Below are 24,675 nucleotides of genomic sequence, written 5' to 3'. Positions count from 1 at the left end.
CACCAACCACAAAAATGTGGTTCAGCTTCTCAATCAGCACTTCAGAGGTGTCTTAGCACCATTTGTCAAGAAGTAAAACACTTATATTTCAGAGATTTTGCCCACTATTCTCCTAACCAATGCCCAGGGGTTCGTGAAGCCAATACCTTTGCCTGAGTCAAGTCCTTTTGGGGTGATGAAGAGATGGAGCTGGGGTACCGCCGAGTCTGTGTGGATCTTTGTTCATATAGAGGGCCCTGAGCATTATTTTGGGAGGTATAGGTTGTCGGCTGAATTGGGCCACTCTGATAACCGGACTCCTGACTCTGGTTAGATGAAATTGTGGATGAAGATTCACTGTGCGGAACGGAGAAGGAAAATCTGAGAGTGACGAATAGAGCAGATCTGCTGATACTAAAACAGTGGAGATCTACTACTTGTGTAAGTTGATTACAATCAAAAAGAAAAATTCCAGCAACAAATAAAAGAAACTGCCACAATTTTCTCTTGACAACAGTAGGAATTTCCACCTCCTATAGAGCCAGGGATCTAAGCTAAGAATCGAGTTTAAAAACATTTTCAACTCTTAAAGGAAGAGAAAAAATTCTTGTTTCCTTACATCCTGTTGTTATTAGAAAAAGAGGCTAAAAGTCAGTAGAAAGGATATACTAACTCTTGGTCCCTTTGATACCATCATAACATGAACCCTAAACGCGGGAAAAATCACCTTTTGCTCATGTTCATTTTAAGGAATTCTGAGCTCTTGGCCCTCTCAAAAACCCTATGAAGTAAATTCTCTTGAAAGGAACTTTTAAAATATTCATATGCATTAACAGCAATTATGATTCAAAGGAGCTAGGCTGGGGCAAGACATCTCTATTTTTAAATTCTAAGGATTGAAAAAAATACCCTAGTACTCTGGAATTCCTCCAGGATTTTCTACTGCTTAAGATGGCCTTCCCTGACAGCTATCAGAGGAGGCAGGGAAGGTTCTACTGGAAAGGTTTCTTTTAATTGTGTAATATATTAATGTTACCTCCTTCCTAGGAGTTCAAAGCTACATCCTTCGTAGGCTTAAGTCCACACCAAGGGGCTAAAAGTGTCAAAAGCAATTTTAGCTGTGGTAGATGCCAAGGTACTCTGTTAAAGGTGGGGTACACGTCTCTAAGAACTGTGCTTGGATATTCTAGAAGTGCCCAAGGGATACATTTCTGTTTAGAGTTAGGAAAAACCTAGTAACAATATCTTAAAGTGCTCAACAAAATGCTACAATTGGCTACTTTTCCCTCACTCAATCAGAGGCTTGGCCTGTCCAGAGTTCTGGGAATCAGCAAGAGATTTAGAAAAACTGGTAAAGGTCTGATAAAAGAAGTCTTATGACAGCTGTTTCCTCTACCTGGCCGTGCTGGTATAGAGGCTACTTGGAGCCTGGCTTGAAGAGGCGCTCGTGGTGGGGGTGGACTCATAATCAGAAAGGACAGGCTCTGACCCAAACTGCAACGCCCCAAACTGCAGGTTTAGCCCTGAGATATCTGCCGAGCCAGGCATCTCCACAGCCAGAGCAGGAATCTGTAGAGAAGAAAAAGTAATGGTTTACTATAAGCTTACTGTAAGACTAATAAAAAACTTCTGCTTCAAACCTCCAAATTACACCCTTACAATCTCAATTCTCAAATCCCACACCCCTTTGCCCTAAAATAATATCTATCTAAAAGTTCAAATATACCTTAGAAGTCAAGGAGGCTTTTTTCTTCTGCTGTTTCAGTTTTTGCTGAGCCGGCTGAGGGCTGGACGATTGGTTGTCTGAAGACCCAGGAGACATTTGTGGAGCCGAGGTGGATTTGCTTGGCAGAGGAGAAGACGGAGGTGGAGGTGCAGCAGTGGAGGTAGCCACTGCGGGTGGCTTCTCCTGAAGGAACACCTCCATCATGGTTGAAGATGGGGTGAAAGCCTGGCGCTTTGTAAAGGGGCTGTGCACTGTTGAATCATTTGGGTTCTTCAAATCTGCACGAGGAAATCCAATAAGCATGAGGCCAGAGGTGCTCGTGAACCTCAAGAAAATGCTATTATCCTGCTCTAGAGCCATGAATTAGGGCCCCAGGAATCAGAAACTCATATAAACAGGTCCTCTTTTAAGATTTAATCTCATTTCTATAGATGGCAATCATAGGATTTTATTTGTTAAGTAGAACCGAATCAAATCAAAACTATTACCCTGCCTATGTAAGAAAGGAATCCAGGAATTGTCCATGTTTAAAGTGTAAGGTCCTAAAATGGAAAAGCCCAAAGGCAGTATGATGTTTTCAAATACTGAAGATAAACCTAGGGAAAATCCAAACCATCCTCAGGTCAACAGAAGACTGCAAATGTGTACAGGGCTAAATTTGATGAAAGAGATATACAGCCTCAACTTACGTATTTATTTATTATTCCCCAGCTTTCTCAACTGAGCCTATCTCACCAGGGGAAATCACTGTGGGAAAAGAGCCAGTTGGCTGCCCTTCTCCTCACTTCAGAACACATTCTCCACCCCTACTCCTGCCAGCCTCTTGGCAGTAATGCTCCAATGCTTAAAGAATTCAAATCACTTTCCATATTTCTCACCATACTGCACCAGCGATGGGGATTGTGTGGTGGAGCCCATGTCCCAAGAGGAGGTGGTGGTGGTTCCAGATTGAGAATGCTGAGCTGCCAACTGAGCCAGGGCCTGAGCAGTCTTGAATTGCTCCAAGAACTGGGAGCCTGTGGTGCTGCTGCCTTTAGCTTCACCGACATCACCAAATCCTTTCCCTAACATGCTCACCTGTGTAGATCAACACAGAGATTAGAGAAATCCACAGCCAAGCAACCTTGTTCAGCTACTCAAAAAACAAACAAACAAACAAAAGCAAAACACTTATCCTGGTTAAGAGCCAGCATAGGTAAGACAAGTAAAGAATGTCCAGGGGGCTTCCCCGGTGGCGCAGTGGTTGAGAATCTGCCTGCCAATGCAGGGGATACGGGTTCGAGCCCTGGTCTCGGAAGATCCCACATGCCGCGGAGCAACTAGGCCCGTGAGCCACAACTACTGAGCCTGCGCGTCTGGAGCCTGTGCTCCGCAACAAGAGAGGCCGCGATAGTGAGAGGCCCGTGCACCGCGATGAAGAGTGGCCCCTGCTTGCCACAACTAGAGAAAGCCCTCGCACAGAAACGAAGACCCAACACAGCCAAAAATAAATATAAATAAATAAATATTTTTTTTTTAAAAAAAGAATGTCCAGGGCTTCCCTGGTGGCGCAGTGGTTAAGAATCTGCCAGCCAATGCAGGGGACACAGGTTCAAGCCCTGGTCGAGGAAGATCCCAGATGCTGCAGAGCAACTAAGTCTGTGCGCACAACTACTGAGCCTGCGCTCTAGAGCCCACGAGCCACAACTACTGAGCCCGCGTGCCACAACTACTGAAGCTCACGTGCCTAGAGCCTGTGCTCTGCAACAAGAGAAGCCACCACAATGAGAAGCCCGCGCACCGCAACAAAGAGTAGCCCCCGCTCGCCAAACCTAGAGAAAGCCCGCGTGCAGCAATGAAGACCCAACACAGCCAGAAATAAAAATAAATTAAATAAAATTTTAAAAAAAGAATGTCACCAAATAGAATAGTCCATTACAGCATAAGCTCTGGACTCAGACTGTCTACATTCAAATCCTGGTTAAATAATTGTGGAAAAATTACTTGTAATTGGTCTGTACCTCATTTTCCTCATCTGAAAAGAGGAATAAAAGTAGTACCTCATAAAGGTGTAGGAAGATTAAACAAATACTATATAAAGCATTTAATATGTGCATGGCACATAACAAGCAGTCAAAAAAATAAGAGCCATTAAAATTTATACCATTACTGGGGCTTCCCTGGTGGCACAGTGGTTGGGAGTCCGCCTGCCAATGCAGGGGACACGGGTTCGAGCCCTGGTCTGGGAGGATCCCACATGCCGCGGAGCAACTGAACCCGTGAGCCACAACTGCTGAGCCTGCGCTCTAGAGCCCGCGAGCCACAACTACTGAGCCCACCTGCCACAACTACTGAAGCTCCCATGCCTGGAGCCCGTGCTCCGCAGCAAGAGAAGCCACCGCAATAAGAAGCCCACACACTGCAACGAGGAGTAGCCCCCGCTCACCGCAACTAGAGAAAGACTGCATGCAGCAGCGAAGACCCAATGCAGCCAAAAATAAATTAAAAAAAAAAAAAATTTATACCATTACCATCACTTTCCCCTCCCTCCTTCTCAGGGACTCCTTTAATGACTGGAGGGGTTTCCTCCCCTTTGAATTTTTAAATCAACTAATACTTGATTATTAAGCTAACATGAAGGTGATATAAAATTTCACTTCAGCCATTAAAATCTTTGCCCCTTCCACTGAACAGCTCAAAAGGAACAAAAACAGCTAACTGAGCTTCATCTCAATGTTTCTAATAACTAGCACAGAGACAAAGAAGCAAAGTTAAGGGGCTATCTCAACTTCTGCACTAAAAGATCAAGTAATGAGTCAATATGATTTTCTTGTTTTCTGTGTATATCCAAGTTCTACAGGGTAATCATGATGACAAAACAAAATTTACTCTTAATGTTTCTGGGGGATTCTCTCTATTCCCTACTACCAAGTAAAACTACCAGCCTAGACCAGAAGATTAACCATGTGGCCTTGACTATTCTAAAGAATCTCCAAGGAGATTTAGTCTAGTCTCTCTTAGGTTCTTACTTAAGCACATCATGATCTTCTTCATCATTAAGCGGTGCTTATACAAAACCAATCTGTCCAACCCAAGGTAAGACTTTTTTCCCCCACTTCAGTCTGTATCCCAAGACTATACAAACAAGAACAGAAACACTGGAAATCTAGTTGAAAGTACAGGATTGCGGCAGAGAGATGATCCCGCACAGCAATGATTACCAAATATTCTGCAAGCATGAAACACTGAAGGTATAGAAAACTACCTAACATTCATATATTATGATAATGGGGAAAGGCTCCTATATTACTTACATGTATTAAATTTCAAGGGAAATTAATCCTCTAACCTCTGTCCTCAATGGAAAAGAACTACATTAAATAGCATACTGATTAACACAGGTAATGAGAAAAAAGAATAGTACTTATGTTTAGTTTCACATATCACACGATACACATTAAACAGAATGTTAAAGTGGAAGTATACTGAAAACTTATTTTTGATATGAGAATTTGGATTTAGGTGTAAATCTTCAACTCCAGACATTAAAGGCAATTAAAAGCGACACAGAGCACTTAACCCATTTTCCAGTCATGTATCTCAGGTGTTGATAGTTATTTTCTGATCTTCATTATATCTTCCTACATTTGTCCCATTTTGTTTCTTCCTTCTTTTTCTTTTTAGTCCCAACACTCCTCTCCCTTCTCTGCCACCTTTTCTCTCCTGTGACCACTCATACATGGCAGAATATCAACCAGCAAATTACTATTAACACAAAAAACTATTTTAAGACAACAGTTAAAAACTAACAGAGTGGGACTTCCCTGGTGGCACAGTGGTTAAGAATCCGCATACCAATGCAGGGGACACGGGTTCGATCCCTGGTCCAGGAAGATCCCACGTGCCGCAGAGCAACTAAGCCCGTGAGCTACAACTACTGAGCCCTTGTGCCACAACTACTGAAGCCCACGCGCCTAGAGCCTGTGCTCCGCAACAAGAGAAACCACTCCAATGAGAAGCATGAGCACCACAATGAAGAGTATCCCCTGCTCGCCGCAACTAGAGAAAGCTCGCGCGCAGCAACGAAGACCCAACAGAGCCAAAAATAAATAAATTTATTTTTTAAAAAACCTAACAGCTCTTGGATTAGAGGCTGACTTAGCAGTTTTACAGCTGAAGTAACTACTATAACCTTACTACTAGAAAAATAAAAGTATATGCACACATGTAGTTTCTTACCTCTTACAACTATAGTAACCCTCCACCAAAAAATAAACAGGAAAGTAAAAGCAAAGAGGAGAGAAAAAGCAGTACTTTTAGGATTTACTGACCATCTTTGTTTAGTTATTTAGCCTTTGCTATAATTGATGACCCTGAATTTTAAAAAATATTCTGAATCAACAAGTCATTTGCCGTAAGTGCTCTAGGTTGTTAATAACCAATACCATTACTTCCACATTTGTGGAGACTTTACCCATTATCTTATTTATCTTCCTGAAGCCCTGTAAGATAGGCACAGCAAGCACTCTTATCCCCACTTAGAGAGAAAGGGAGAAATAGCTAGTAAGTGGGCAGATTCAGGAAGACCCCAAGTTTTTAGAAGCCTAGCTCAGAAATGTCTGGTTTAAATGAATACATATGACAATTCTGCTCTCTCAAGAAACAGGGAACTGCTGGACTTCCCTGGTGGTCCAGGGGTTAAGACTCTGTGCTCCCAATGCAGGGGGCATGGGTTCAATCCTTGTTCGGGGTACTGAGATCCCGCATGCCGCAGCCAAAAAACAAAAAACAAACAAACAAAAACAGGGAACTGCTACAACCTTCCATCAAAGTTTAGTTAGTATTACTAATACTAATTAGTATTAAAATTGGTTGTCATTGATTTTCACTCTTCAAGAATAATAGTGGGGGCTTCCCTGGTGGCGCAGTGGTTAAGAGTCTGCCTGCCAATGCAGGGGACACGGGTTCGAGCCCTGGTCTGGGAAGATCCCACATGCTGCGGAGCAACTAGGCCCGTGAGCCACAACTACTGAGCCTGCGCGTCTGGAGCCTGTGCTCCGCAACAAGAGAGGCCGCGACAGTGAGAGGCCCGCGCACCGCGATGAAGAGTGGCCCCCGCTCGCCGCAACTAGAGAAAGCCCTCGCACAGAAACGAAGACCCAACACAGCCAAAAATAAATAAATAAATAAATAAAATTTTAAAAAAGATATTTCCGAATTTAAAAAAAAAGAGTAAGTGAACAATGTTCGCACAATAAGTATTCAGTAAATGATATTAACTCATTTTTTTAAAAAGTCTACACATTTAAAAAATACAATTAATTAATTTATTTATTTTGGCTACGCTGGGTCTTAGTTGCGGCATGTGGGCTTCTTAGTTGTGGCATGCATGTGGGATCTAGTTCTCTGACCAGGGATCGAACTCGGGCCCCGTACATTGGGAGCGTGGAGTCTAACCCACTGGACCACAAGGGAAGTCTCCTAACTCATTTTTATAAGATGACTCAGTCTGTCCAAAGCTAAGTCCTCTCCTAGAGCTATCCCCTACTACCCAACTCAACATCTCTACACCCAAGTCAGCTTAGGAAGACAAAAGAAGACGCTTTACCTTGCCCCAAACCTCTGGGTATCACTGAAAGGAATTACTGTATGTATGTGCTGGGGTTGCAGAAAAGTTTGGTTAGGATACACCATGTTTCCTACTTACCATACTGTGATGAGAAAACGTGTTCCCTGAAGCAGGCTGTGATATGGCACTCTGCTTCGAGTTACTGAACACCAGAGGCTGGGCAAGAGAAGGAGCCTGAGATGGATCCAGATTAGATGAATCATTCTCCATTGAAGATGGTGTCTTCCCCAACAGAACAGCAAGGTCAATTCTGGTGGAGAGATGGGATCTTGATGAAGAATGAACATTCCAGCATTCCCCAACACCCAACTCAGATTATGGTTAGATCAAAATGAAGTCACTCCCCAGAAACCCAAAGCCCTGAAATGCTTAATTCATCAAAATAACAGATGTGTAAGAGCCACAACAGTATCTACCTATGCTCCAATGAGGCTGCCAACCTTAATAATGTTAAATATTTTAATTTTAGTGAAATTAACTTAGTGAAATATCAAACGTTAACTTTAATACAGCAGCTCGATAATTGGGCCAAAATTTACAAATTTTTACCCATGATTTTAATACTGAATACCTGTCATTACCAATATCTAATATATAAAACCACATACTAGAATGCTGGCTGGCATCCTCAAGCAGCTTTGGAACAAGAAGGGTTTGGGGAATTTTTCCCCAAATTTTTAAAAAATTTCAAGTTACTTGTGGTATAATGAAAATATATACTAGGGGCTTTGCAAATTCCCTGAGTAGTAGGAGTGTCTTTTGTTTTTCATAATTGGTCTCTTTCAACCAGTTTATGCTAATAAAGTTACTCAGGGTGGGACTCCTCACAGAGTTTCAAGAAGGTGGCTGGTCACCAGAAACACCAAGAAAGTGATTAGAGTTGGAACTTTCAGCCCCATCACACTCCACCCACTTCTAGGGAAGGAAGAGGAGCTAGAGATTGAATTCAATCACCAATGACTTTATCAATCATGCCTATGTAATGAAACTCTGATTAACAACTCTTGAACAATGAGGTTCAGTGAGCTTCTGGGATGGTGAACACATCGATGTGCCAGGAGGGCAGCACACGCAGAGAGGGCTTAGAATCTCTGTGCTCCACCAACCCCCACACCATGCCCTATGCATCTCTTCCACCTGGCTCTTCCTGAGTACTGGTTATAATAAGCCAGGGACAGCAAGTAAAACTCTTTCCTGAGTTACGTGAGTCATTCTAGCAAATTATTAAACCTGAGAAGGGGGCTGTGAGAACTCCCAAATTTGTAGTCGGCTGGGCAGAAATGTGCAGGTGGCCCATTTGCAGCTGACCTCTGAAGTAAATAAAGGCAGTCTTGTGGTACTGAGCGGTCAACTTGGGTCTGCGCTAACTCTGGAGAGTTAGTGTCAGAACACCCAGCTGGTGTCAGAGAATTGCAGAATTGGTGTGGAAAAAAAAATCACAGATATTTGATATCATAGGGGAAAAAAAAAAAGTATGGAGGTTCCTTAAAATACTAAAAATATAACTACCATATGACCCAGCAATCCCACTACTGGGCATATACCCTGAGAAAACCATAATTCAAAAAGAGACATGTACCACAATGTTCACTGCAGCACTATTTACAATAGCCAGGATATGGAAGCAACCTAAATGTCCATCAACATGAATGGACAAAGAAGATGTGGCACATATACACAATGGAATATTACTCAGCCATAAAAAGAAACGAAATTAAATTATTTGTAGTGAGGTGGATGGAGCTAGAGTCTGTCATACAGAGTGCAGTAAGTCAGAAAGAGAAAAATAAATACCGTATGCTAACGCATATTTATGGAATCTAAAAAAAATGGTACTGATGAACCTAGTGGCAGGGCAGGAATAAAGACGGAGACATAGAGAATGGACTTGAGGACACGGCGGAGGGGAAGGGAGAAGCTGGGGCGAAGTGAGAGTAGCATCAACATATATACACTACCAAATGTAAAATAGCTAGCTAGTGGGAAGCAGCAGCATAGCACAGGGAGATCAGCTCGGTGCTTTGCAATGACCTGGAGGGGTGGGATAGGAAGGCTCAAGAGGGAGGGGATATGGGGATATATGTATGCATATGGCTGATTCACTTTGTTGTACAACAAAAACTAACAGCATTGTGAAGCAATTATACTCCAACAAGATGTATGAAAACAAAAAACACATTACCTCTGGTAATGACATCCTGAACATCCTATTCCTATCGCACTTCTCTTTGGGACATTCTGAATCAACAGCTATCATACCCAGGTCTAGAAATAATCCAAGAGTCTTTCAGGGGATAAAAATATTCCCTGACAAGTGTCATCTCCCTCTACTGACCCCAATACCTATGTTCAAGTTCTAAAAATTTCATAAGCCAGATCCTAGGGAAAAAAATTATCACCATACTCAGTGGGCTAAGCAGGCAAAGATCATAACTATTAAGCAAGAGATGAAACTGTTGAACAGTTCTGCAAATTCAGAAATATATGAAAACTTTCCACTTTCAGCTTCTCTTTACCTGACTTACTACAAGTTCTAAGTTCTAAGCTTTAATCAATACCTGTGATGCTGACAAGGCTGACCTATGTATTAAAGGGCTATTTGGGGGAGAGTTAGCTTTAAAATTGTAATATATGGATTTCCATTCAGTAGATTACTAATATCAACTCTTACAAATCTACCAATCAACTTAATAGGACCCTAATGTGATTTGGTTATCATCATTACCGACACCATGGGAGTCTGAAGAGGCCCAGTGCCACTCTTCCTTACAACTAACTTAGCAGATACCCTTGGGAAAAGATACTGAATTATACCACACACTTGCCTCTGACCAGCAGTGATTGTCACATTCTCCGCAGGCAGAGGCACTGATGACACATTAGAGGCAGTGAAGATCTTGGTCTCAGAAAGCTGGAAAACAGAGGAATTAGTCACTCCTAGTGTTAGGTAGGTTTCAGTCAGAAACCTTGGCATAGGTAAGGGGAATTCAACATCAAGAAAAAGGGGGAAACCCTTAGAAGAGAGAACTATCTACTCTAAGGAATCCTGAATGGACTGACCTTCAAGCCCCTTCTATCTATGCACAATGGTTTTATCAAAAGAGAGGGTAGAATCAAGAAACCCAATAAAATCTAGTGAAGTCACATAATATGTGCACTGAACTGACAGGAAGGTGAATATGCTAGACAGAAAAACAGAGAAAGCCCCTTTATATTTTCCCGCTACAGCTCCCAACACCTACCTCAATCCAAACCATACTTTATCTTCCACTACTCCTCTCAAAGAAAGGAAGATCACAGCCAAGATGAAGACAGAAATAAGTTAATTCTTGGCTTTTGAGCAGTAAGGGCCCAAGTGCTGATGAGTTGATATATGGAGGAGTAATTTTAACATGTATTTTTTGGGGACTTCCCTGGTGGCGCAGTGGATAAGACTCCGTGCTCCCAATGCAGGGGGCCTGGGTTCGATCACTGGTCAGGGAACTAGATCCCTCACGCATGCCACAACTAAGGAGCCCACGTGCTCCAACTAAGGAGCCGGCGAGCCCCAACTAAAGGAAACCTGGAACCGTGACTAAGGAGCCCGCCTGCCACAACTAAGACCTGGTGCAACCAAATATACATATATATATATTTTTTTCTTTTAAGGCATTTTTTGCCTTAAAACTGACTTTGTTACACCTAGTCTCTCCACTATAAAACACTAAAATTAGGTAAGCAATTGTAGGGAATAAATCTTCCTACTATTCAAAAGTTGATTTTTTTTGAGGGGGGGGCATGCTGCCCGGCCTTCTGGGATCTTAGTGCCCCAACCAGGAATTGAACCCCGGCCCTCAGCAGTGAAAGCGTGGAGTCCTTAACCACTGGACTGCCAGGGAATTCCCCAAAAGTTGATTTTTTTAAAAAACTTTTTGATTAAAATCTCCCCTCTAAAAACAGGGAATCCACTCCCCCAAATATATCATTCTCTGGAAGGTGGTTAAGCAGACAAGCCAAATCTTAGAAAGTATTCACAAAGCAGTCTAGCTCTGCTACAATAGAAAAGAATCACCCTCTGATGCTGATACATCCAGAATTTTAAAACTCAGGCCTGAAAACCAAAACAGTTTGACACATCATTTCCTCTTATCATATTCTGTCTTGACTGAATCAATACAAGTACAAGAAAGTTCATCCATGATCACGGGAAACTGTAATTCACAGCAAAAGCTTGACTGTGACCAGGGATCAGCAAAATTCTTTTACTCAGGTACTACTCCAGTGAATTCATATAGCTTGTTTATGTGCCATCCATCTATGAGGTTTCCTAGTTTAGTCAATCTGGAAGATAGCCAAACCTACATGTTCATCTCAATTACAATCACCACGTTGGACTCTTAGTACAAGAACAAAAGGGGTCCCAGAGTCAACCAGACTGTAAACTTAAGAACTTGGTACTGTAACTCTCATCTGTACCCATCTCTAAGCCAATTACAGCACCATACACCAATGCCTGAATGTGAACCAAATAACTGATTTGCTCCAAGGAGAGTCATGTGCCACCAGAAGCTGTTACTCAATGCACTACCTGCCTAACTCCATTGCTAGTGCCCTACCCAACCACCATCTCTTCCTGGGATAAATCCGACAATCAGATATTGGACTTACACAAGTGCACTTGCCCTTTCCATAGTCTGGTTCCACAGAGTCCTGTTCATGCCCAGTCTCCTTCATATAACATATGTGAAATGTTCTGGCTCAGAACACTATTTTGGATGTAAAAGTTTTGGGTCAGAATCTTACGGGTGAATTTTGAGGGGTAGAAACATACCCATTTTCTATCCCTAAACACCACTTAGGGATAGAAGGTACTAATGAGGAATGACCTGGGAATACCTACATCTTCATTCCAATCTTCAGTTCCCCACTCCTCTGTTGCAGTCCTCCATGCACCTGGGAATAAAGGAAAAACAATGAAGTAATTTTAAGTGCCAGTACCAAGCATAGGCAGAAAATACGGATGTATTAAACTTTTGGCAGCCAGAAGTGTAACCAGAATTTAGTAATCAGAAGGGATTCTTGGGCTTCAGAGGGAGGAAAGGACTTTTTAGAAAGGGATACCTCAGAACAACCAGGGTTTTAATAAGATTATGATTTCACAGCTATTTTCAGTTCTTGTTACACAGCTGTAATAGGAAAGAGAGTGAGACAGTAAGAAAGAGAGAGAAAATGCAAGAGAGAGCAAGACACCAATGGACCCAATGCTCCAAGCAATCTCTTAAGGGCCTTCAGTCCTCTGACTTAGTAGTCCATTCAGTGAAATGGCAGCAGACAATTTAAACTGAAACATGCAAGCTATACTTATTTGGTGTAAGACAATACTACAGGCAGTCTGAAGAAAGATGGCAGCAGGGGCAGAGGAACACAAATGGCTGCCACATTATAGTCAAAGGGCAGTGAAGAAGGAAAGGCTTGAAATCCAAACTGAGAGCACTGACACCTACCTGCTATGGGAACTGAATTTAAAAATGCATACTCAGGGCTTCCCTGGTGGCACAGTGGTTAAGAATCTGCCTGCCAATGCAGGGGATGCGGGTTCAATCCCTGATCCGGGAAGATCCCACATGCCATGGAGCAACTACACCTGTGCGCCACAACTACTGAACCTGTGCCCTAGAGCCCGTGTGCCACAACTACTGAGCCTGTGTGCCACAACTACTGAAGCCCGTGTGCCTAAAGCCCATGCTCCACAAGAGAAGCCAACGCAATGAGAAGCCTGTGCGCCGCAACGAAGAGTGGCCCCGCTCTCTGCAACCACAGAAAAGCCCACGCGCAGCAATGAAGACCCAACGCAGCCAAAAATAAAAATTAAATTTAAAAATGCATACTCAGCAGAAGTCAAGTTTATAGATCGTATTGATTTAACTATAAGAAACCCCAATGGATCTGTTCTTTTCAGAAGACACAAGATGAGATTGAAAAATCAAATATGTGTAATAGTTACCGTACTGGTCCTAACTATACAAAACACAAAATCTGACCTGCTGAGGTCATGGCACAGTCTGTAAATAATCAAACCACCTTCCACATTCCCCTTGTTTTGCTTCACGTATACGCATACCCTCAGAAAAGGAACCTGTCATTTTTTAAGGAACATAGGTGAGTTTCTATGAGACCTAAAATTCTTCCCTTCAACCAAAGAACCACACTAAGAAATAGGAACCTCTGTGTAGCAAGGACCAGAAAACACCTTATTTTCTTCTTCAGAATAACAGTATATATTTAATAATTCTTAAAACATTCTCTACAAATGAAGAAAACTTCTTACAAGAATGAAAGAATGAAGGCGTGGCATTCAGATTTCACTGTCACTGAAGAGAAATATTCTAACACCTACAAAACCGTCTGAAATTCTCCTGAACATTTAATAATGAAAAATCCTATTTCCTAGAGAAAAATATGTTCAGTGCAATGCCCTTCCCAGGAAAATGTTAAAACTGTGCCAGGGAAATTCCAAACCACTTAATAATGACAATGTTCTCCAAATCAAACTAAAGTCCAATCTCAGTTTAGATAAGTTACAAACCACATTCTCTCCTTCTCTAGTGATGGCATTTTTCCTCCCCATTGACAACCATCCCACCCTGGCTAACTGGAATCCAAAATCTGGGTTAACACATACACACAATCCTAGAATTGGAAGTGATCTAAGAAGTTATTTACTACTGAGAGGCTATCTCTCAATGCAAGAATTTTTTTTCCCCTGCACTCTGGCGACTGCATCTGGAATGGAAAGGAAGACTGTAGACAGCTACTTGACACCTTCCTATATAGGACATATGGTCTTGGCTAAGGAGAAGGACTACACTGAGGAAGCGTTAAGGCGCAGAAACAGTGCAAATGCTCTGAACAAAAGATTAGGGCTTCCATTCCATCAGCAAAAAGCACAGACAATGTAAATGTTAAATATTCATTAAATAAACTAATTTTTTTAAGGAGGAAAAACAGGCACAGAATATGAGAGAAAAAAGCAGAAAAATAAAAAGCAGGAAGACAGAAAAATGACATATCCACAGATATTTCAGTTCATAAAAATCTATTAAATATCCGGGGCAGTTAGGCGCCTGGATGTATCATACCAGGAGCAGTCTCAAATTTTCGGGGATAATTTGACCCCTCAACCCCAATGAAATCAAGTCCTGAAACAAAAAAGAAAAGAAAAGAAAAAACAACCAGTGAAATTTTGCTTGTGAATGAGAATGTTTGCCCCCAACACACAATTCCCACTGTACCTGTGGATATTTTAAGGGTAGATTTGAGTCTCTTTTTAAATTAAAAAGGGAATTTGTAATTTGCTATCATGAAAACACAAAAAGAGATCATGCGTGAAGGTAAGTTCAAATCATGAAACTTGAAGGGAATGCATGAAACTATACTCAACACTTTCACACTAACAAGATGACAGCAGCAATTCACATAATTTTTCATTCAGCCACAAATCAAAGATTTCTGATTCTAGCCTCCCAAATCTGCTGTTCTCTACTCGGTATAAATAAACACACACCTCTTCCTTCCCTCTCTCTTTTCCCAACCAGATCCTTGTTGAAAATAGCTAAGGCTTTCAATCTAGGACTGGGACTCCATGCCTGATTTTCTATCCACAACTAAAAACAAATCTCTCGACTTCTATTATCTTTTCTGCCAATGATAAAAAGCCAAATATCCAAGAACGAACTAGAGCTCAGAAACATATCTGTTATTCAGACTGTTACCAATGCTCTACAAAGCCATCAAGAGATGAATGAAGAGCAGTTCTAATGCCTCCAAAATATAATAAGTTAAAACAGAAGAGGATATTTCACAGCCAAATGGTTAAGGGACTTCAAAAAGATATCTAGCTTGCCAATAACTCAACTTTAGCCTCCACCAATGAGAAATCTGTATTAAAAATGAGTTTATAAGATAGCTTGATGAACAAAAAGCAAGTAACATTCAGGACCTGAGGTACAGCATATTGTCGTCAGTAGATGAGAAATGATTTGTGCCAAAGACCTTCCTAAAGACGCGGGATTAAGGTAACTGATCTTTGAAAGGGGGCAACGCAAATTTAAATGGATAAGGAGTCAAAGAGCCTATTTCATGCTCTACTATTAACCCTTCCCCTACTTTGTAAGAGGAAAAAAGTCTCAGGCTTTCCATGTGCTGGCTCAGCCAGAAAGAGGTAGCTGATCTCATAAGAAAGTACTCTGGAACCAAGAGGCTGCTCTTATTTAAAGTAGTAAAAGTTATCTCTTACTCCCAAACACATCTTGGTGTATCCCACAAGCCTAACATATCCTCAAACATATATACGCTACCCAAATATGCATCAAAGTCAGCTAATAAAAAAAGCGAATCCCATAATACTCTACCACACCCAGAAGACTATCCAACAAAGAGAGGCAGAATGTCTCCAGATTTCCTTCTTGCCCAGATACTGAGATTTCCCAAAAATTAAGGGAAAAAGATACTCCTATCTCTGTATGCAGAAACAAATAAATTGACAGTGGGCTTTGATTCTGGGCCCTATTCATCTTTACAAGTAGTGGCTTGATTAATTAATTCTGGATATCTTTTCAAAAGGCAAAGCTAAGTAGCCAAACAGAAACACTAGGAAATACAATTGGAGCTAATGGTATAATGGAAAGAGCATGAGCGTTTAGAGTCAAAAAATTCTGAGTTCAAATACTAGCAAATTTCAAAACCACTCTTGCAGTCTAAGTCTTGTTATTTGGAAAGTGACGATAAATAATGTCTATTTCATAAAATAGTGATGAAGATCAAGTGAAATAGCATGTATAATGTGCCCATGGGCACATAGTAAATGAAGAGAGTACACTGTAATTCAGTTGTCACCCCTTTCTCTCTCTGACTCAGCAGCCAAAAACTACTCCACTTTTTTGTTAGTATAACCTCAAAAAAATTATTTCCTTAGATTCCCAGAGACAAGAAACTAATAAAAGTCACTCACTCGTCCCATCATCTGGTTCAAAGTGGCCAGTGTTGTTCCATGTATTGCCGCTATTATTGCCATAGTTATCATCAGTATTGGCTGGCTCTGCATAATCAGCTGGGTTAAAGGTTCTGGGAGGAGGAAAAAAAAAAGCTTAAAAGAGCCTCTGAGCTCTAAGCAGCACCAGTGAAAATTAACTCAAAAGGAGGGCAATCAAAATCTTGACTGTCTCTTTCCTAGTACAGATCAACCATGGCCCCATTCTATAAGCCTATAAGCTGCCTACTTTTCCTCACTTACCAGCTTACCTAAAATTTCATGGTATAAGCTTAATTTATATCCACTATCCCTTTTGGGTTAGGACACCAATAAAATCCACATGAAGATTTTGGGAAAATAGCAGGTATGTGTATTCAAATGAAGCTATGAGATAAAATAATCCAGGTAGTAAATGCTTATCTCCCAAAAATAAGCCCTATGCCTATACACACCTGATGAAATAGTCCAGTAATCTTTCTGATCACATTTTGCTTATAGCTGCCTATTATCCTCACGATACCAGGATATTAACCATGCTAAGACATTATGGTAATGCTTAAGGAAAAATAAAAATTAAAGACTTTAACACTGGATCAATGAAACTTACCCCATTCCTTGAGCAGAAAACCTTCCTCCCCGCCTACCAGAGCCACCTAAAGAATGAGAAAAAGAGGGAGAAAGAAGTATTTTAGAAGTTGATATAAAATCACCCTGTCAACTGAGGCAGCTTTGGAAAGTAAGTGGTTGACATCATCAGATATTCCTTCTCTCACTCTGTAGCACATCAGTTAATATAACACAGCAGGACAATTATTATTGACAAGGTTGTTCCTTTGCTGATCAAACTGCTGGATCCTCAAGCAAATACAATAATAGCAACAATAAAGAGCAGAGGAAATGACATCTACCTTCCTTCCCACTGCCCACTCAGTAATCTCTAGAATTTGCATGACATCTCAACAATTAAGGTATCCAGAGTCCATGTGAATTTGTCTGGTTTTAAATAAAGCAGACCCCTACTAAACTAATAAGAGTAGCTTGCCCCCAATATCCATCCCACCAACAAACTGATCACCTCTGCCTCGGCCACGACCTCTTCTGCCTCTTTCTGTGCCTCTTCCAGAAGGCCCTCCACTCTTGGTGCCATCTAATCCATTTTCCTGACCTCGAACTGAAATTTAAAAACAAAACAAAACAAAACAAAACAAAACACCACAGATGGCCAGAGCAAAGTGAATAGAAAGTATGTACATAAATGGTATGTATACATGGTGGTGGGGAGACAAAAACAAAGAAGAGAAAATGAGCTGGAAGGATGGAACATGATGATTACTAAGGGAATGGTTACTAGTCAAACAATTTTACAAACGGCTACAAGGTAACTTCATGCTAAACTGGTGGCTGTTGCTAGAAAAGGCTACATGCAAGAAATACCAAGGTCTCAGAACAGATAATTTGAAGAAAAAATCAAAAGGATATAATGGTTACTAGATCCAGCCTCGCAGGGCCCTGACATCCCTCAAGTCTAGACATTACTAACCCACAACCGTTTTTGTTAAAGCCCCATGCATACACTCTCGTCCGCGGCTGGCACCTCTCCCCCGTCTTGGTGGCCCACCACGTCGCCGACTATAGTCTCTGTCCCGGTCTCGATTTTCTTTGCCTTCCTCGTTGGATTCCGTTTGGCCACCGTCCTTCTGTCCTGAGACTCCTTTCTTCTTCCCAACCATCTCCCAGGAATGCTAAAGAAGAGCAGAGCATTCATGTCTAATCAATATAGGTTGCTACCAGGAAACCAGAGATAAAAGCTGGGACAACTGTTAACCATTCTCCTCTCAGCATCCACATCTAAGATAGCTTCTATTAGTTTATTTCTGTTTAAGTGGAGAGTATAGACAGAACCTCAAAACAAATTCTACACCTATCACTGCAAAATTGAAGCCCTTTTTGTAGAAGAGGTGCTTACAAGCAAATGGATTGCAGGGATCACATCCAAAAGGGTTACTGAGATCTCTATCCAGTTCAGTCACTCGGCGTGGTAGTCAAAGGACCTAGTTACTTACTGGTCCTTTCTTTCAAGTGTGTTTCCTGGGCTGAAAAAACTAATTCCCTTTGGATTCAGTGACTCCCAGTTTTTTATAGCCTTATCCATGTCAAATAAAGCAGAAAAGAAAACTGAAAGTTTGTAAAAGTTAACTCTGAATTCATAATGAATGAATAGCATTTGACTCTTGAGTATATTCTCTAATTCAGCAACCTAGAATTTAGGAGGAAAACAACTATTACCTACAGCCCAACCCACCCCCTTCACACAACACCAATTTCCTTTATTTAAAAGAAGACCAAATAGCAGTCAGGAAAGCACAGCCTTGGCCTTGAGACATGCTGACTATAGGAAGCCTTCCATTCCTGGTTTTATTCACTGTGTTCTCCTCTATACATCCTGAATTGCTACAATACGATTCAATCTTCCTCAAAGCAGTTCATTCCAGATTGCAGGAGGGAATATTTACAGTAAGGAAAATGAGCTAAACAGTCTTGCAAAAACTCATTCCTTAGGAAAATGAGTTTTATAAATTTGAAGTTGTTTTTTGTTTTGGCCTCTCCGTGAGGCTTGTGGGATCTTAGTCCCCTTACCAGGGACTGAACCCAGGTTCTCAGTAGTGAAAGCGCAGGGTCCTAACCACCAGCGAATTCCCTATGAAGTTTTAAACACACAAATACATTGACTTACAAATTTTTGCAGAAAATATGTACAAATAAAAGTTCCAGTTCAAACACCAAGACTATCAGATCTTTACTATCCTAGACACCATCTAACCCAAACTACAATGGCCCTGTTCTGTTGCTCAGCAACAGGTATCTAATATCCAATGACTTTGAAAATATGGAATAGTAATATGAAATTACTATTAATTTTGTCAGGGTTGATAATAATATTGTGCTCATATAAAAGAGTATCCTTTAAGGGAAACATGCCAAAGAATTTAGGAAATAAAGTACTATGATGTCTACAACAACTTATTTCCAAATAATCCCAAGCGTCCACCAGTGGATGAGTGGATAAACAAAATGTGCTACAAACATACAACGGAATATTATTCAGCCTTAAAAAGAAGTGAAATTCTGACACAAGCCACAATATAGATAAACCTTGAAAACATTTTGCTAAACGAAGACACAAAAAGACAAATATTATTTGATTCCACTTATATGAGGCACCAAGAACAGGCAAAACCTTACACGAGGTAGTGAAAATACGTGTTACCTCAACCTGGGAGTGGGGAAATGGAGAGTTAACTGTTTAATGGATACAGTTTCTAATTAGGAAATGAATAAGTTCTGGAAATGGATAGTGGTAGTGGTTGTCCAACACTGTGAATGTCCTTAATGCCAATGAACTGTATACTTAAAATGGATAAACTGGTCAATTTTGTTAAGTATATTTTACCACAATTTAAACATTTTTAAGTTCAAAAACAGTAAATTTAAAACTATACTAAAAGCATACCTACATACTCTGTAAAGTCCACAAGAAATAGTTTACTAAAAATTAAGTATCTGCCTAGGACTCGGCAGTTCCTTGTTGCCTACTCTTTCCACCCACCCTGATTCCACATTAGAGCTGGTAGGTCAATTTTTGCTCACAGTAGCTTCAATTCATAAATTATAGTAACCTTGTAGCTAAATCTACATCAGGAACACTGGAAACCAGACTGGACACAGGTCTTTGAGTTTTTGCTACTCTGTCTCAAAGCCTGATAGGTTTCAGAAACCTGTCACCTTTTTCTTCTCTATGGTTATACATCAGCTGCTGGCACCAGATGGGTTCTGTAAGTAAAAAGAATTACTATAATCTTCCCGAGGCACTGCCAGTTTTCTAATACGATCTCATCCAACCAAATACATCCAACATTGACTCCCACCGGTTTCACTAGTAGCTGGTTTATTTGTGGCATAAACCTACATTCTCTACCTTTTTTCTTTTTTGATACTGTGAAAGGTCAGACTTGTAGCACTAGGCAGGAGATGCTAGAAGGTGAAACAAAATATGAGTCGTGCAAAAAAAAATAAAAATAAAAATAATTCACTTTTTTTTTTTTTTTTAAGCCGTGCCATGCAGCATGCAGGACCTTAGTTACTCAACCAGGGATCGAACCCATGCCCGCTGCACTGGGAGCTCAGAGTCTTAACCACTGGACCGCCAGGGAAGTCCCCCAGAAATTCACACTTTTTAAAAGTGTAAGTAGATTCACCTCCACCTCTACCCCACTCCCTCCAAAATACAGAGGCAATTACTCTGGAGTAAACTCAAGATGAACCAGAACCGCTTTCTGTTTATCCAGGCAGTAACTTTCAAACAAGGCCCATAATATAAAATCTAATTTAGGACCACACTTTTGAAGAAAAAAAGCTACAAATTTAAATTCAATGATTAAAAATAGTTTTTCACTATTATTTCCCATTGCTTCAAGGAAACTGACAAACCTCCAACATTCAGCTAAAGTGACACTGTAACATCAGTAAGTTAATCTCTCTAAGGATGAAATCTGGTTATCAATCTCAACCAAAGATCCCCTGAGTAAGACCAAGTAAATAAAAATGACTTCAAATGATACACTCCTTATTAAAAAAATAATAATAAAGTTCTCTACTAAACACTGCAGGAACATCCCAAAGATTAATTAGTAAGGCAGAATCCCTGTTCTTAAGAGGCTTAACAAAATTTGAAACAGTAATAAGACAATAACAAAACACAGGATTCTCATTAAACGGAAAGGAAAGGAGGAGGTGAAAGCAACTCTAAATTCTAGGGCAAGAGTTCCTCCAATATCCCCTATCATCTCCAGGGATGGTCAACAGGCTCTAAAGTTTGTTTCTCTGCTAATTCAACAGAAGTAAGTTCACATGATGAAAAGGTATTGTGAAATGTAAAGCTGATATTGGTGGGAGTGTTCTGAAATCAGAATCCAGTAGTCTGTGGCTTTGTTCAATAGCAATAAAACATGTGAGAAGAAATCTTCCATGATTAGTAACTAAGGCTATTAAATAGCACCTCTAACTCAGACTAACCAAATCTTGAAAACAGTCACTAGCCTAGAATGAATAATTTATTTCCAGGCCAACTAGAAGAAACTGATTTTATCTGTTTTCTCCTATTTATTGTACATAAATTTTAAGTACCTGCAACCTGCAGCAAATAAGCTCCAAGACAGTTCCTTGCTTTATTTGGAGAATAAGATACTCTGCTTTAAGGTGAGTTACCCCACTTGTTATTTCTGGAATTTACTAGCCTCTCAACGAGGGACCCACTTTCTAGAACACTTTATTAGCACTCTACCGTATCTGGGTTTCCTTCCAGCAGTACATTGATGGCTCTGTTGACATCTCCATTGCAGTCATGCAGAGCAATGACACATTCATCCTGGTTCTTGCCTGTGATATCAATCAACTGAAAGAGAAAGATCAGCAACCATCATGAACAAGCTTGTACTCCCCACAAAAGAAAACTAGGTGAAAAATAGGGAGAAGACACAGCTGAGTTTGAAAGAACCAGGCTTAAAAAAGTAAAACATGCAGAATTTTGGTACTCTAGTTCCAAAAGCAAAATATTAACAACCTGTGATTAGGGATGGGGCAAAAGTATTTATAAAGCAGTTAAACGATACAGCATCTAACAGAGAGTCAAATGCAGAAGCATACAGGATCCAGAAGCATACAGGATACCATGACTTTCCACATTTCCTAGATGCCACAACTATTCAAAGCTGCTGTACAATGGTACCAAAAAAATCATTCAATAAACAAGAGGTTAAAATTAAGGTAAAACCTCTTTGAACAAGGTATCTGTCCAAAGGGGTACAATCAGACAATAAAAGCACTCATAATTCTTTTAATACTATAGTGGAAAATATCCTGGTAGGCATCAATTCTATTTAACTGTGCTTTGATCTTGATGTCTTTTCCCACAGCTTATGGCAAATGAGCGATACACTCACTTGTTTCACCTTTTCCTCAAAGTCAGCATCATTATGGTCCGAAATCATCTGTGCAAGTCGAATTTGTTCTGCAGTGGCCTAAGAAAGCATGATCAAGAGACAACAGTTTAGAGAAATAAGAGGGACCTATATAGTTAATATTCATCATCTCCCACCCCAATTTCCTTCTCCTTGTTACAAATACCCAACTAATAAAACGCTACCACCATGACAACAAAGAGTGAAGCTGTGACTATTTCAAGCTACAATCTCTAAAAAAGCAGGGAGTTTTTTCACCTATGTTCACAGCTAAAGAGACTTTCACTTTGGGGTCACAGCACCACTTTGAAACATCTGTGCCTTAATTCAATTTCATTTATTTGCAAAGTCATGTGTAAACCCTGTTCCTGATTCTGCAATGACCAATGCCACCCTCTTATTCCTTAGGGATGAGAATATCATTAAGGTTTAGTCTGAGGATACACTCAGCATATCTTCCAAGTATCCAGTGTATGTTTATAAGACGTCAGAAATTTAGCCCCAACTGAGATTAAGTACTAAAATTCTGCTAGAAATTCACCTGGAAAAAGAAGTGAAAGAAAAATGAGTAAGAGGAAAGTTCTAGTCTTACATATTCAATTTAACTGACCATAACCAAATACAAATTAATTCATTCATATTAGGTGCCAACAAATACCAGACTGGTTATTAAAAAAAAAAAAAAAAAGATCATATCTAAATCCAACTTAAAAAAAAAGAAAAAAGAGAGAACTCATAAACCTCAGCACCCAGGTGCCAAGGAGGTTAATTTACTCTTTAAAACTGAGCAATACTCTAGAGTGTCTCATTTGTTAATCTTGAAGCAACATAGTAAAGATGCTAACTCCTCATGGGAAAGGAAAAATCAGATTAGACCTCAATGAGACCAGAGAGGAAAACAAAAGACAAGTTAGGGAAAAGAAGAGCAAAGGAAAGGAAGAAGGTGGCAAGACAAAGATTGAGGGCTTCCCTGGTGGCTCAGTGGTTAAGAATCCGCCTGCTAATGCAGGGGACACGGGTTCGAGCCCTGGTCCAGGAAGATCCCACATGCCGCGGAGCAGCTAAGCCTGTGCGCCACAACTACTGAGCCCACGTGCGTAGAGTCCATGCTCTGCAACAAGAGAAGCCACCGCAATGAGAAGCCCGTGCACCGCAGCAAAGAGTAGGCCCCATGTGCAGCAAGGAAGATGCAATGCAGCCAAAAATAAATAAATAAAATAAATAAATTAAAAAAAAATTTTTTTTTTAAAGACAGATTGGCTAGAGGGATGTCAAAGTGCAAGGTCTAGGAAATAAGAAACGTATTGCTAAAACAACCCAGATGAATGAAGGAAAGTGCTATCTTAGAGATACAAAGCACAGGACCCATTCTTTCCAAGCCTCATAGTGCAGTAAATTAAGCACATTGCATCACAGCATGTCATTAACAGTTATCAGGCCCCAAGTGAAAAGAGGCAGGGATTAGAAAATAAGAATAAAGAACCCAAACTAATAATCCAAAGCACAGAATGATGCTGCACTAGATGGAAACCAGTATCAACCAGTAAGGCTACCCCATGGATCCATATCCCTTGGGTTCTTTACCTGGGGCCGCTGCTTGTGCTGTGTCTGATTTTGGTTTTGAGGTGGTTCCCAGTTTCCCCGGGCTCGGTTAGTGCCCACCGACGTCATCATTTACAGTATATACAAATAACAGTATTTACAAGGTAGAATACTGAAAGATTTAAGGAAAAAAAAAAGTTTAGATGTTAAATGTGGGCAAAATGTTTTCAACCTCTCTTTCATCAGCACCTTCACCACTTTCATTTCTTTAAAGAGACAAACCAACATTCACCTGTTCTTGAGACAGATTTCCAGTATGATAAATTCCTTAGGGAACTGTAACTATTAATCCATTTTTGTAAAACAAGAAATATATAAAACATGTGTTAAGTGATGGTTTATTTTAAAGTTATGAGCATGATTTGGTTACAGTCCCCTATAAGCAGCCTTTGTGAAGTTTTGCTAAAGTAAAGTAAGCAAAACAATGTTAATAATCAAGTCTTCCAGTAGGTGAAAATACCCGAAGTCCCTTTGACAGAAGGAAAGATAATCAGCAAAGCCTGGAAACAAAAGCCTTCCAGGAAGGAGATTAGTCTATACTCCAAATAAAAACAATTTAAAATGCTGTACTCAACCTACCTTTGAAAACAGCTTTACCTGCCTTACAACCTTTTAAACGTAAGTTGCATGTGTCCTCCATCATTTCGGAAAGGACAAGCTCAAGTCTAGCCTCTTTCTTCCTCCCTCAAGTTTCTATCTCTCAGTATGGTGTGGGGGCTCCCCCACCTTTCAG

At 40.5% G+C, this 24,675-nt stretch overlaps 1 protein-coding gene across 15 annotated transcripts in view; it reads right to left on the bottom strand.

Annotated features, from left to right (window-relative positions):
* Nucleotides 1-24,675, bottom strand: part of UBAP2L (ubiquitin associated protein 2 like) — a 43,370-nt gene that overhangs the window by 15,155 nt on the left and 3,540 nt on the right. For 9 of the 15 annotated variants that reach the window (XM_059932505.1, XM_059932509.1, XM_059932506.1 and 6 more), the window contains exons 2-15: nt 23,925-24,054; nt 22,323-22,400; nt 21,665-21,775; nt 17,897-18,065; nt 17,399-17,494; nt 16,931-16,976; nt 16,303-16,415; nt 12,193-12,245; nt 10,139-10,224; nt 7,392-7,563; nt 2,584-2,782; nt 1,706-1,983; nt 1,376-1,548; nt 147-336 (exon numbers count right to left, since the gene is read on the bottom strand). In XM_059932505.1, the coding sequence (XP_059788488.1) occupies nt 147-336; nt 1,376-1,548; nt 1,706-1,983; nt 2,584-2,782; nt 7,392-7,563; nt 10,139-10,224; nt 12,193-12,245; nt 16,303-16,415; nt 16,931-16,976; nt 17,399-17,494; nt 17,897-18,065; nt 21,665-21,775; nt 22,323-22,400; nt 23,925-24,014 (1,854 nt within the window). In that variant the 5' untranslated portion in view covers nt 24,015-24,054. Of the gene's footprint in view, nt 1-146; nt 337-1,375; nt 1,549-1,705; nt 1,984-2,583; nt 2,783-7,391; nt 7,564-10,138; nt 10,225-12,192; nt 12,246-14,431; nt 14,492-16,302; nt 16,416-16,930; nt 16,977-17,398; nt 17,495-17,896; nt 18,066-21,664; nt 21,776-22,322; nt 22,401-23,924; nt 24,055-24,675 lie in introns of all 15 variants that reach the window. The other 6 variants (XM_059932499.1, XM_059932502.1, XM_059932497.1 and 3 more) reach the window with 1 other exon arrangement.

This window comes from Balaenoptera ricei, chromosome 1 (genome assembly GCF_028023285.1).
Source record: "Balaenoptera ricei isolate mBalRic1 chromosome 1, mBalRic1.hap2, whole genome shotgun sequence".
Lineage (NCBI taxonomy): Eukaryota > Metazoa > Chordata > Mammalia > Artiodactyla > Balaenopteridae > Balaenoptera > Balaenoptera ricei.
This window is presented reverse-complemented; position numbering and strand designations above follow the sequence as displayed.